The sequence below is a fragment of the Hippoglossus stenolepis genome, chromosome 6, assembly GCF_022539355.2.
Source record: "Hippoglossus stenolepis isolate QCI-W04-F060 chromosome 6, HSTE1.2, whole genome shotgun sequence".
Lineage (NCBI taxonomy): Eukaryota > Metazoa > Chordata > Actinopteri > Pleuronectiformes > Pleuronectidae > Hippoglossus > Hippoglossus stenolepis.
In genome coordinates, this window is record NC_061488.1 from 24,167,189 (window position 1) to 24,181,530 (window position 14,342).

Below are 14,342 nucleotides of genomic sequence, written 5' to 3' on the forward strand. Positions count from 1 at the left end.
CGTGGTGGCTACTGATCATGGACTATGATTAATTTACAAAAAGACCGCTTGATATACAATAAGCGTTCTCACATATTCTACCATTACTGGCAAAAACTTCTCCAATTCAATTGTCATTGCTGCTTAGATCCTCTTCAGTTTCTTTTATCAAACATAAAGACTTTAAATCACAAGTGTTATGCACATCTGCTGTGATCCCGAGTCAACGCTTCAGACCTTTTGTTCTACACAGACAAAGCGCAGGACTTATTGTGTAACCCGTGGATAGACTGCCACCTAGTGGTCAAAACATTAACAGCGCCACAAATCGTGAATGTGATAAAACTGTGGACTTTTAAAATAAATAATCCCAAATATTCTTGTAAAAATGATAGAAACGTGTTTAATCCACATGTCAGTCGTGTTATTATACTCTCTATGTGTGTCTACGCCTCTGTGATGATGGTTCCTGCTGTGAAACCACATAGGAACCATCATCTGTTGCTTGTTTCCTCAGGTGGAGCCGGACGAGTCGGCGGAGGAGCAAATCAAAATGGCGAGCCAAGAGGAGTCAGTGAGGGAGTTCGTCGCTGTGACCGATGTGGACGAGGAGAGGGCCCGCTTTTTCCTGGAGTCCGCCGGCTGGAACCTGCAGGTACGTCCTCTCGGTGCTTTTCAGCCGAGTTGCGGTGCAGCGTTCTGCGGCCAGTCCCGAGGAAACGGCGGCAACATGTCATGTGTCAGACGGATAGCTCGCCGGCTAACGCTAGCCCTTGTTGCCGGTAATTTGTGCAAGTCACCCTTTGACAATGGCCCGGCCGCTTTCTGTCACCAACAACACGGCTGCTGTGCTGCTCGTCAGCCGACACGGTCTTAGTTTCAAGAAGTCCCTTCCCTGTCGTCTCACTTAACATTATCTGCCGTTAAGTGTGGCTGACGCTAGACTGCGTCCGTTGAGCCGTGCTAGCTAGCGTTAGCCTGGGTTAATGTTGGTTTAACCTAGCTAACAACTCCGGTTAGCTACTAATGCTGTTGAAGTGAGTGTCTGTGGGCAGGAAAATGAAGTCGGACACTTAACCACTCGTATTGTTATTATACTGTGAGTGAGATACATAGAATGAAACCTAACGACTGTTGTGATTCAGTTTCTCTGCGGTTAGAAAGAGAAAGTACATGAATCAGCTGCGGTGCCATGTTGTAAACATCTGTCCTGTAGAGAACAGACAGGACATACAGTTACTGAGGTGATCACACATGTCACTTGTTAGACAGGCGGTGAGGTGTCAGGATGAAGATGCTGTTAGGTGCGTTTGAGCTGGACCTGCTCAGACTGCGGCTGCACGGGAGGACTAAACAAATCTTCTTCCCTTAGCGTCAGTGAGTCGAAAACACATCTCATCTAAATCAGTGTCTTGTTTCATGAAAACATATGAGGGAAAAGTCAGTGATATGTGTCAGAGGAACCCTGTTAGAGAGAGAACATGTTTATTTCTTTCTGTTTCATTGGGAACCAAAGACTTGACAGTAAAAATACATCAAAACCTGTATTACTCATTTCTCACTTTGTGTTTTGATGTATGCCTCTTAAGTCCTGGCCCCATTAATTAATATTAATCTAAAAGATTACACATACATGTACTTTCATTAAAACCTCCACTAATCTTTTTTTCTTGTATAGTTTGTTTATGTCCTTAACAAGTTCTTGTATGTATGTTCTGATTTATGATTAAAAACAAAAGTCCGAAATAATACAATATAAAGGATGAACATACAACCTATAAGATCACAACTTATTTTGCACCAACAAAAGCTTTTTAAAGCTGAAAATGAAAACTGTAGTAAAAAACTACCAGAACAACATTGAATACATCTCTACGTCTTTGGAGAGAAACAAATGGCTGATAATGCATTTGAATTTCTTAGAATAAAAACATAAGAGTTTCCCAGGTGCTGCAGCTGGAGGAGAATAACGGCTCTTCTAACCAGCATGCACTGTGTTAAGTCAGTGTGCATCATGTTAAGTCAGCACTGAGCAGAGCCACTTTAAGTGGAATGCATCTGTTGACTTGTTACCTTTGCCTCTTTACAGCTTGCACTCGCCAGTTTCTTTGAGGACGGAGCTGATGACGACATAGTGACACTCCCTCAACCTGAGGGAGGCTCCTCGGTCTCCCGGTCTGCAGGTCCAAGGTGTGTTTGTATTGTCTTTTATTAATTCTCTGCCACTGTATCCACATCAGTACAAAGACTTGGCTCACTCCTCATCATCTGTATAATTTAACGACATTCAATTAAATGCATGAACCCGGTGTATTTCTTTAATATCAGCTCGCAGCCCAGAGTGACGTCCTTCAGAGATCTGATGCATGAGGCAGAGGAGGAGAGTGACGAGGAAGAAGGTCAAAGGTGAGTTAAATTTCCTGCATCGTCTGTTTGTTTATCAGTAGTCTTCACTTAACAGTGACAGTACATGATAAAGCACTAAGTCAAGACTTTTTTCTGCCATGATTGATTTGATCGCCATACGAAAGATATTTGCCCTTCCTCCACAAGAAACTCACAAATCATGGTATTAGAAATGTTATAGAAAAACATTCATGGCCCTGGTAGAGATTGAGTGTCAACCTCTGAGTGAATCAGGGATTGATATAGACGCAGGGACAAATATATAAATAAAATGACTGCTTGTGTGTGTAGTAACAGTAGCTCTCGTTGGGACAAAGTTCTAGGTTTTACGAAGCGTTCTGTCTGTGCTCTACATCCACAGTGTTTGTATGGTAGAAAGTCTCACTCAGTGGGTGTTAGTCCAGAATGCACCAAACTATTTTAGGTTTCACCTCATTCATTGTGGACAGGTTGTTCACAGTTTTTCTGCGGCATCAGCATATTGTCCTGCTGGAGCAGTGCAGTGGACTGGCTGTTAAGGGACTGTGTGATGTTGATAATGGAATTTTTGTCCATTTACATTGCAGTCCCTGAGCAAGCTGAACTAATAAACATTAATTGTTTTATTTAGAATCAATTATACATAATTTATATTAGGGCAGCGTGATATATGGAAAAGTTATCTTCTCATGATGTCAACATGCGTGATATGCATAATGCAAAAGACAGCTTGAACTGCGATAAATGGTGTTGCCTTCACGCTCTGTATGTCAATATATTTGGCCAATCAGATGGAGCCCTGCTGCCTTAGATAATAAATGAAAGATATTGAGATCATTGACAGGTTTTCGTCAGCTGCTCTCTCTCTCTATATATCTCTATCTCTCTCTGTCGCTAAGACTATGCTGACGTCTCTGACTCGCTACAGTTCGCACCTCAATTGTATTTCTTTGTCATAAAGGTTTGATGATGATAATCTTGTTGAGTCATGGTATTTGTGACATGGTATATTACTCTCAAATATCAGTATTGGCATCAGCCCCAAGTATCCATATCGGTCTTGCTCGAGTCACACAGGCATGAAAACCTGCAGCACTATGCATTACACATAGATCTATCTAACTATTTTACTTATTTGACTTAGTTGATCATTCATTTTATTTTCCTTAATCTGTACTCTGTTACGTGTTCTGTGGAAGAATTCCCTTCTGTCTTGATTCACCCTCCTATGTCCCCCTCCAGGTTTTTTGCAGGGGGATCAGAGCGCAGTGGGCAGCAGATCGTTGGACCTCCCAAGAAGAAGAGTTCCAATGAGGTGGTGGAGGATCTTTTCAAAGGAGCCAGAGAACATGGAGCTGTGCCTCTGGACCGGAGTGGGAGAGGTCCAGGAGAGACCAGTAAAGCCAAGGTAAGAGAAAGCTCATCAGAGCAATCTCTTAATAGCAGATGAAGTTTATGTATATTTTGATTTGGTTTGGGCAATTTTATGACCGTCTTTTTTATTTATAATTCTCCTTCCTCTTGGTGATCCAATCCCATTGACTCATATTGTGTTTTTATTATCACCTCTCATCACCCAGGCCTTTTTGGGGGGAGGTTACAGGCTAGGAGCAGCTCCTGAGGAGGAGTCCGCCTATGTGTCTGGAGAGAGACGCGGCGTCGGCGCTGGCGGCGGCGGCGGCGGCAACCAGCAGGATGTGAGTGTACATCCTGATGGACTTTTTTCAGTGATTGTTTTGTATCAAGTACCTTTGGCACTATGAGACACCATAGTTAGGGTCAGGCACCAGTTCTTACATGGAGGTTACCTACTGGACCGAATAACAATGCTGATGGTTCTGGCAGCACATAACGTTAGCCTACTGGTTAGCTAGTAGCTACCTCTAACTCGAGTTGACACAACAACAAAATTATTAAAGCTAAATGTTCAAAGGTGTGGCTGTGTTTCATGAGAAATGATTCCGACACCAGGGACATGCAGCAAATGTTTGAAAACAATTCCGTTTAAAGGGAGGAACACGACAAAGTTAATGGGGCACCTAGTGATGCATTTGAAAGCAGAGGGATGCTCCGTGTTTGACTGCTTGTGTGACCCCGTTCCAAGCGTACATGTGACCAAAAATGTGTCTAAACATTTTCCTTGATTAGTTCCAGAATTTATGAGACACTATTTTAACACATTGAATAACAGCCCAACATTTTGTGCGCACTCTCTGCTACACAAAAGACGAGTGTTAAGTGACCAGAACAAACCGGATTCATGATGCAACACCATTGATTCATAACTAAGTAATTATGATTGTCTGTGTGAAGAGCAACAGAGACGAGCAGACACTCACACACACACAATCCTAGAGGAAACGCGGGAATACTAACCTAATACAAAGCTAAAAGCTCATGTAAATCATAACCATCCTGTTTACTGAGCTGGTAACGTATATCCTGTGCCAAATGTTTAAAATGTAACCAAGGGCAAATTTTGGTCCCTTCAATTCATTGTTTTGATTGTCTGTGGTTTGTTTTATTTATTTTGGATATTTTAATATTTTTTACTCTAATTCAATCATCTGACTGAATATTCTATTTTAAATGGTTTCACAATAATGACAATATCAATCAATCAAATTTTATTTGTATAGCCCATATTCACAAATCACAATTTGTCTCATAGGGCTTTAACAAGGTGTGACTTCCTCTGCCCTTAACCCTCAACAAGAGTAAAGAAAAGCTACAAAAAAAAAACCTTTGAACAGGGTAAAAAGAACGTAGAAACCTCAGAGAGAGCCACATGTGAGGGATCCCTCTCCCAGGACGGACAGAAGTGCAATAGATGCCACGTGTAAAGGAGAACATCAGAAAGATAAGAGTATTTGCAGCATTGATTAGAATAAACACTTATAGCATAATGGAAGGTCAATGAATTATCAGATGCCAACACGATGCAGGATGCGCCATTATTATCTCGATCAGCCAGCACAATACAGATTCCGCCATACAGGATCCACCATTCCGATCTCTGATACGCGATCCACCATCATAATCCACGATGTGGCCGCAGTCACGGCCCTGGATCTGCAGACGATAAGGCAAAGGGACTCCGGGGAAGAAGTCAAGTCAGTAACATGTATTGATGAGATATTAATTTCTTTGACGTGATAAGGATTGAGAAGAGGAAGGAGAAGCTGGGAAGAGAAGCTCCGTGTGTCATGTGTCCCCCGACCTTCTAGACCTATAGCAGCATAACTAAGAGCAGGTCAAAGACAAGCCTGGACCGGCTCTAACTATAAGCTTTATCGTAAAGGAAGGTTTTAAGCCTCCTCTTAAACGTACAGGAGAGGAGCTTGATAGCTGAAAGCTCTGGCTCCTACTCTACTTTTAGAGACTTTAGGGACGACAAGTAAGCCTGAATTCTGGGAGCGCAGTGCTCTAGTGGGTTGATATGGTACTATCAGCTCTTTGAGGTATAATGGTGCCATATTATTAAGGGCCTTGAAGGTGAGGAGGAGAATTTTAAATTCTATTCTAGATTTAAACGGAAGCCAGTGTAGTGAAAAATTGTTACAGGCCTACCTTAATATTTCTAATAATACATCAAGTTAGAGGTTTCCTTGTTCAGTTTACAGGTTTAGTTTGGCACCTGACATGTCTCCAGTAAGGTGTTAAAAATGTCTGAACAATGGAGACAGCTGATCAGCACAGTGCTTCAGGGTGGATGGGGAGACAGAGTCAGGTCCGGCTGCTTTGCGGGGCTTCCCTCTCCTGAAGAGCTTGTTAATGTCCCTCTTTGGTGCTTTTTTGAAGAAAATAAATATCGGTTTAGCATTGGTATCCGGAAAACCCAAACGACACGCAACCTTATTTTTGACTTGGTCGTACAGCACATCTTACAAACTACCTTTGAGAGACGATAAACCTACCTGTGGCCTCCTCTCTCTTTTACATGTGACTTTTTCTCTTGCACGGTCACGTCTTCACTCCTTGTATCGACAGACGACAAACAGCTGCTCATGAAACATTTAGTAGCCACGTGTTCAATTTGAAATTGGTCTGTCAAAATGAAATGTGACATTTTGAAGAAGCAGCTGTGCTCACTAGAAACTAGAAAATAACAACCAGATTGTTCGACTGAGGGGGAAAAGTTGTGTGGATCAGCAGAATACGTTTGCATGGTTGAAAAGAAAGTCTTTCTGACCTCAAAAATAATTTACTAGATACAAACTGTTACTGACAATATATGGTCTGAAGGCCATCTGTTTCCCATCTCTGCTTCACAGTGAAGGTGACGCTAAATAAATCTAAAGGTCTAATGATTCTTAGTTACAAAGACTTTGATTCAGTTTGTGGTTTTTAAATTTCAATAGCTATTTACAGACTGGGCTAAAACTTAAGAGAAACCAAATTCTTTTTCTATAATAATTCATTACATGTTCACAATCAGGTGGGCAAGCACATTAAATAAGCAACAATTAAGATTAGTGTTAATAGTTGGTTACTTTATCACACTGGCTTGCTACCTCATAAGCCCTGGAATTAAGTGTGTGTGTGTGTGTGTGTGTGTGTGTGTGTGTGTGTGTGTGTGTGTGTGTGTGTGTGTGTGTGTGTGTGTGTGTGTGTGTGTGTGTGTGTGTGTGTGTGTGTGTGTGTGTGTGTGTGTGTGTGTGTGTGTGTGTGTGTGTTTTAGGTACATGTGGTGCTCAAACTGTGGAAGACAGGTTTCAGTCTGGATAATGGAGAACTCAGAAACTACAGCGATCCTGGAAATTCCAACTTCCTCGAGGCAATCAGAAGGGGGTGAGAACACCCTGCCAACTTCATCTAGGTTACACATATGGTCATCATAGGCCTTAGAAAACACCCTGTCTTTAATGTTATATTTGTGTGTGCGCATGTCTTTCTGTAGTTATGAGGGCCAATTTTGGTTCAATACCATCATTGTGAGGACATTGTGGCTGGTCCTCACAAATTCAAAGGGTTGTTTGAGGGTTAAGACTTGGTTTTAGGGTTAGGGTTAAGCAATTATTTGCGATGGTTAGGGTATGGGGCTAGTAAATGCATTATGTCAATGAGTGTCCTCACAACTATATTTGACCACGAGACACCATTGTCTGCTTGAACAGCACACATTAGCAACACTGACAGCATTCAGCCCCTGTTACTGTTGGTTGTCACCCTGCAGAGAGATCCCCCTGGAGTTGAGGCAGCGGTCTCGAGGGGGCCAGGTCAACCTGGACATGGAGGACCACAGGGATGAGGACTTCAGCAAACCCAAGTTGGCTTTTAGGGCCTTTGGAGGTGAAGGACAGAAGTTGGGAAGGTGAGATTGATGAGTCTTGTTTTTCTATTTAACATGGTTTGTGAATCTTTACAGTTCCAAAAAGCAGCAGCTGAGTTCAGTGTAAGTAAAGGCTGGTAAATCAGTCTTACTCGACATGGCAATGAATCATCCTAATTCTAGGTCTTGAATGTCAGACGACATTGTTATTTTTACTCCAAACTCTTGGAGCACATTCAGCTCTCAATCAGAGTTGTCTGTCCTGTCTAAAAATATATCAGCACACATAAAACAGCAATACATTTCAAATAGTACATGTGCTTTACGTTCTACACTTTTTTGTATCGAGTGAATACAAATCTAATATCCACTTTGTGCAGCTTCTTTCACTTTGAGCAAAGGGATCATATTTTATAGAATTAGATGCCAACTTAGAATTAATAAAGTAAAGAATACTAAGCGGCTTTTTCCTGCTTACAGCATAGTGGATGGTTCATCTTTGAGAGCAGCTCAGGACAAATCACTTGTAAGCTCAAAGCAGGAATACATCATGAAAACCCTTTTAAAACCACTGAAAGCAGTTCTTGGCCTTACACAGGATTCAAATGTCTTCTTACAAAGTCTTTAAGTTCATATTTGTTTGTATAAAGAAATTAATGTTAAAGCTATTGTCTACAGTTGGTAAGTTCATATTTCTTCGTGCCTGCTGTAGACGATGGCATTCATTTTATTTTATTTCCGTATGTCATTGTGGGATATTGGAAGCCCACTAGTGAAAAAGGATTATGTCATGTAAACTAAAAATGAGATTGTTTTGACAGTAGATTGTGCAGCAGGAGGCTGTTCAGTCTTTTTTTAGGAATTTGTATATTTGTACTGCTGGGACTGAAAATAAATGTTATTCTGCAAAAAACTGTCCATCAAAAACAACATATCTCTATATGTGATTATTTTGTTAAAGGCTTAAGTGTTTCTTTATAATAAAAAACAAACAAAAACAACATTCCAACATAAAACAAATGTTAAAATATTACAACTGACAAACTGAGATGATTGTCCTGGGTAAATATGATCCATCATGACCACGACTGGACAAAATATCAAGTGTGATCTTCTCCCCCCCTGTAGTGCCACCCCAGAGTTGGTTACAGCTCCGGCCTCCGCCCAGCAGGACCAGGCTGCCAACGAGGTCCAAGCCAGCACCTCAGTGGCCCTCGACCCCTCCCAGCCCGTCACCAACATTCAGATCCGACTGGCTGATGGTGGCAGGCTGGTCCAAAAGTTCAACCATACCCACAGGTGACTGTGACAGAGACTTGTGTTCCTGCATGTTTACTGTGCCATTTCAAACAGCTGAAAATTACATCTCTGCCGGGTGTTTCCCCCTTTTTCAACCCAAAATGCATCATTGGCTCTGTTCCTGATAAAACACCACGAGCAGCAACTAATGGCAGAGAAATTAACCTATGCTTGTGTCATTGTAGCAGCTGCTTACAAACACCAAAGGTCAAAGGAAAAGTGTATAAATCAGTAAATCATACTGTACTATAGCCTAACAGTACATGTCGCTGTTTCCAGCCATGTCCAGCTCTCTCACTTATCATTCATAAAATATTAATTTGGTCAAGATGCAAGCAGAATTACCATCGGTCAGTTACTATTTGCTTTAATAACAAATTTCTTTCTTGCTCAGTAATCTGACAACATACAGTTATGTGGATGACAAAACCTGACGCAGTTGTTTTTTATTAGTTGAAGTTTGAGTTTGGTTCAGATCTGTTCTCTTCAGCAAAATCAAGTGCGCTCTAATAATTGCCTCCTTTGTTTCGTCAGTGTCCTGTGGAAATTAGTCTTTTGTAATAAAATAATCAACGTACTCTCTTTCACTGTCTTCACAAGGTGCAGTTGCACTTTGGTATTGACAGAGATCGCTTCTCTCCAGAGCAAACTGACTTTGTGCATGAATAGATCCTCTGGAGTGTTAAGGTGAAGGGTGGTGCAGCAGACAGGGACAGGACGTAGTGTGTGTGTATGGCACCACTTTTTATCCTGAGATATTTGAATCATCAATCATCTCGATCATCAATATATCTACATACATTTTTTATTTTTATGCCAAAAAGTAGATTATACACAATTTGAGCACACACCTCCATATGTTAGAGTTTACGTTCTTAGAGGGGATGGGGTTCATTTTACAGTGGAAGAATGATACAAAAAACACACAGATTTGCAAGCTCTGTATCAGGTACAGTAAAAATGATTGATTACCTTACCGATTGTAAGGAGTCAGAGTTGCTGTTGTAGTAACAAAATGTTCTTTGAAGATCTGAACTGTAGCTATGGAATAAGAACCCTGCATAACGTATCGTTGTGTCCCTCAGGGTGTCTGACCTGCGCGAGTTTTTGGTCGCGGCCCGGCCTACCATGGCCGCCAGAGAGTTTGTTCTCATGACCACCTTCCCCAACAAGGAGCTGACGGACGAGAGCGAGACACTGCAGCAGGCCAACCTCCTCAACGCTGTCATCGTTCAGCTGCTAAAGTGAAGTGCCGAGTGTAAGGTCAATCCCTGCTGGTGCGGCAGAGTAGTGCAGCCACGTGAAACCTGCTGCCCCTTCTGAGGGAGGAGAAAACATGGACTTATATATGGACTTCTAATTTCTGAGTTTTGTTTTCTAAAGTCAAATGTAACATTCTGCTCCCCCTCCCCACCACCACCACCACCACCACTCTCACCCTCCACCCTTGCGTGGTCTGTGATGGGCACTAATAAAGGGGGAAACTTAAAAACCTTCCTAAATCGAGCAGAGAACTCTCAAAGTTCTGGAAAGCTGCAGATGCTGATTGTGGTCGTGATGGGGACGTGTTCCCCTGAGAGCAGTAGATGGTCTAATCCAAAAACGCAGCAGCAGTCCAGCTTTCTGAGGAGCAGCTTGGTTGCAGAGATGGTCAATAAACCTGGCTCTTTTTTTTCATTAACTTGCTCCCCTCTTCTCCTTTTCTATTAACCTTCATTTGGCCCTTCAGCTGTGTTTACTGTCAGGTGCTGGAGCCCTCACCAGACCACCGGCAGAGTCCCAGTTCCAACCGCACAAACCAGAACCACATAAGGAATACTAGTCTTATTAAAAGTACATGTTGACAGTGTGGTTTTGTAAACGTTTCCTTTTCTCTCTGTAAACTCTGCTTGGAGAGAAAAGTAAAACGTTGTCACAAAACACTTTTTTCTTTTCCTCCAAGCTAACCAATACCAGTAGCCTTACTATCCTTTATTCACCTCCACAAACACATTTGTTCAAAATCCAGATGGAATTATTTTTTTAAGCTGCCTTTTCTCCCTCTTTTCTCTTTTCCTTTACAGATTGTAAGATTGTCCCGGTTACACATTTTGATATTGTGTAACATCACAGCTACACATGGCTTTTTTGTCAAACAAAAGATCATATAGATTGTAAACTCTGGTTTGTAGTAGTGGATTCCTATGACACACTGACATCTTCTATGCATCCTGGGGCAACACAGAAATATGTTTGGACCTCCTGGTGTAATAAATCCATTTTATGGTTGATGTATAAAGAACTTAATCGTCTTGTGTTTTTGTTATAGTTAGAAAAATGGCATTTAGACCATTTGTGAAGTGAGAAGCATGGATTCTAGTTAGATTTTTAAGAAATGCAACCGATGCCTCCCACCCCCTCGCATCAGTCCTCTTTTCAAAGCTATGCCCCCTAAACACATGAACATGCAGTGTCCGAAAACTGCTGGAAGCCGACTTGTACGTGACTTGCAGGATAATTTCTGACTTTTGTCTCTGCCACTGGTGTATGTCTCTCCAGTTTGTGAAGACTGTGGTCATCCAGAGTTGCATGGGCAGGGTGTGCGAGGCAGGTACGCCGTAATCGGAGGTGTTTATTACGATCCTGCAAGGTCCGAAAGACATCGCCTTTTTTTCCCCCAGAAGATTTTGTTGTTGCTATTGGGACTTGAAGAGGCTTTCAATTAATAAGATAAAAGTGTTTCAGAAACAACTTACCAACCTTACCTTGGCACAGAGCATGTTGAATCATTCATTGATCATTTAAATGTTTCTGTTGTGTTGGAGAGAGACCTTGTATCTTTTTATCTACCATCACATTTCCAAAATATCTTACCATCGATTAAGAGTATATAGAAATAAAAAACACCCAATAGGTTGCTGCATCATAATTCAATAACTCAATTATCACCTAACTTGTTATATACCTGCTGTTTGAGCAAACTTGAAGGAAAAAAAGTCAAGCTAAAATCAACATGGATCCTTAAACCGTGTTTTATATCCGTCTTGTTTATAAGAACAGTCTTTTACTGCATTATCTTTGCTTGAAAATCACTTCTAGTAGTTTTTTAAAAAAGTTTATCCCCAAATAGAAGAAGCTCAATGATTTTTTTATTTTTTCTGACCTGAGTATCGTCAGATGATGTTTTTTGTTAAAATCGACCCTTTCACAATGTTAACCACGTGCAAAGAGCTTGAAAGTGAACTTCTCCCATGTGCATGCAGCCATGGCGACCTCCATGAAGAAGGTAGGTCAGGTTGTATGTTGCCTGAAAGGAAAATCACAGTGTGCAAATCAGCCAGCGCTGCTTGTTTCAAAGCTTTATACGCTGTCAGATAGTCAGAGGTGAATATACTATATATATCGCACTCTTTGTCCTCTGACTTCATGATGTGACTAATCATTAGAAGAAATATTTGACTTTTAATGAGCAATAAAGATTTATGCTTGTTCTCCTCTCAAGATAATGTGTGAGGTCAGTTTTACAGAACAAGTGTTGGATTCTTACAAAACTGTGATAGGCGAGTTTTAAAATATAAATATATTAACTCAGATATTTAACCAAATGCATTGGTTTTGTTGTACATTTTTACATAGAAGCAGTGCTGACATTTTCATAGTGTCTGTATGCTGCTTTAAGATCTTATTGAGGGTTTTCAACAGTGAGCATATTACCTATGTCTATCAAAAATCTTTGGTGGAAGAAATGTGACACAGTCATGTAGTAGAAGAGTTACAACAGGTATTTTAAGCTGCTTTCAGACATGCACTGAACTCTTTGAGAATCTCCCAACATTTTCCGGAGGGCCTGTATGTGAGAACACAAATGTCCGAGGGAGAGGCTCTGCAGTTTCTCCTGCCAGCCCCCTGGTGAAAACTCTGGAGAGTGTCCTGTGAGAAAACAGCAGGAGAACTCATTGCAAGCGAGTGAGGGTGTTGTTTGATATTTTTTTTTAAAAGCGACATACGCAAAAAGGAAAAAAACTAAAAGAATACGTCTCAGAATGAAAAAGCAGTGCCATAAATGTTGCAGACATTGATGAAGAGAGCTTATAGAGATAAGTTCCAACGCCGGTGTCAATTTGCAATAAACAAAAACATGTTATCTCCACAGCCGAATCTGCTCCACCTTCCCTCACCTGAACGCTTCAGGGATTCCTGTGTTGTTGTGAACGTGTCTGAGCGGAGAATCTCCTGCTGTGTTGTTCATGTGTGAAAGACAATCTCCAGAAAAAGTCTGCACGCCGTTCTTCGGGACATTCTTCAGAGTTCATGTCTGAAATCCACTATAATGTATGTGCCATGTCAATGCTTCAGTACACCCTTGACTCTTGGGAGGATATAATATGTTTTTGGTTTGCTTTCTTGTCATAACTTCAGTCAGCTCATAGTATTTTCATTGTCTGCTATCCTGTTTTCTGCTTTGCCATATATTATCTCTCATGTCGTTTCAGAACTCAGCCACTCCCCCCTGCTCTGCATCACCTCTCCCCATGGATTCCAATTACCTGGCCTGCCCCACCCCCAGACTCACCTGCTTTCCATCAGTCAATCAGTATATACCTGCCCATTTCCTGTGTTCTGTGCCAGCTTGTCTAGTGTGTTTTCCTAGCGGTCCAGCGTTGTTTCTCGTTTCTCTGCTCTGCCTTCTTGGACCCTGGATTCCCCTTTTGCCTGCTCTCTATTGGATTTGTTTCCCCTCGTTGACTGTCTGCCTGGTTTTGACCCCTGCTCGTTCATTAAACCTGAACTCTTGCTACATCTAAACTGCTCAAGTGTCGTGCTATTGGGTCCTCGTTTGCCATTTTGTGTACCCTGACATTTCTGCAGAGTTTTATTAACTTAACAAACTCAGTCTGACCCGCTGTGCTGGATGTTCGGTGTCACCTCCAGTTACAATCTCACTCTCACATATGTTTTTCTTCCTTCAGTTTAATGTATTTTGAACCAGCATTTATCTCCTTGCTTGTGGACACCCATATGAACACTCCATGGCACTAGAGCCAGTTCGCTGCTTTATCACAGTGGAAAACAAAAACCGGAAAAAAAACCCTGTTTAGCTGCATTTAATGAGTATTACGGGAAGTTAGGAATTGAAAAGTTAAAGGGTGAAAATATTTGACGATTCTAAGAATAGAATAGACGGTGAGTGGATAAGATGCAGGTGTTGCTATGGCTGCACATTTGCTGTGGTGATGTGAGTGCCTGCTGGGACAGTGCTGTGCTTTGACTCAGAGTGCCTCACCTAGAATAGCATCATTTTTCTCTGCCTGCTCACCTTGTTCACTCTCTTTTCATTAGTTTTACATTGCAGTCACCTGAACCTGAACCTTAAACAAAAACTAAATCTAACCTAAACATAAACCTTACCTTGACCTCAAAAAATGTC

The 14,342-nt window shown here is 41.5% G+C and overlaps 1 protein-coding gene across 1 annotated transcript; it reads left to right on the plus strand.

Annotated features, from left to right (window-relative positions):
• Positions 1-475: 475 nt before the first annotated feature.
• Positions 476-11,216, plus strand: nsfl1c (NSFL1 (p97) cofactor (p47)). The gene is made up of 9 exons (XM_035159445.1): positions 476-634; positions 2,069-2,169; positions 2,308-2,385; positions 3,607-3,772; positions 3,945-4,061; positions 7,046-7,155; positions 7,541-7,678; positions 8,765-8,935; positions 10,021-11,216. The coding sequence occupies exons 1-9, from the start codon at positions 533-535 to the stop codon at positions 10,181-10,183; spliced, it is 1,146 nt and encodes a 381-aa protein (XP_035015336.1). The 5' UTR covers positions 476-532; the 3' UTR covers positions 10,184-11,216.
• The last annotated feature ends 3,126 nt before the right edge of the window (positions 11,217-14,342 follow it).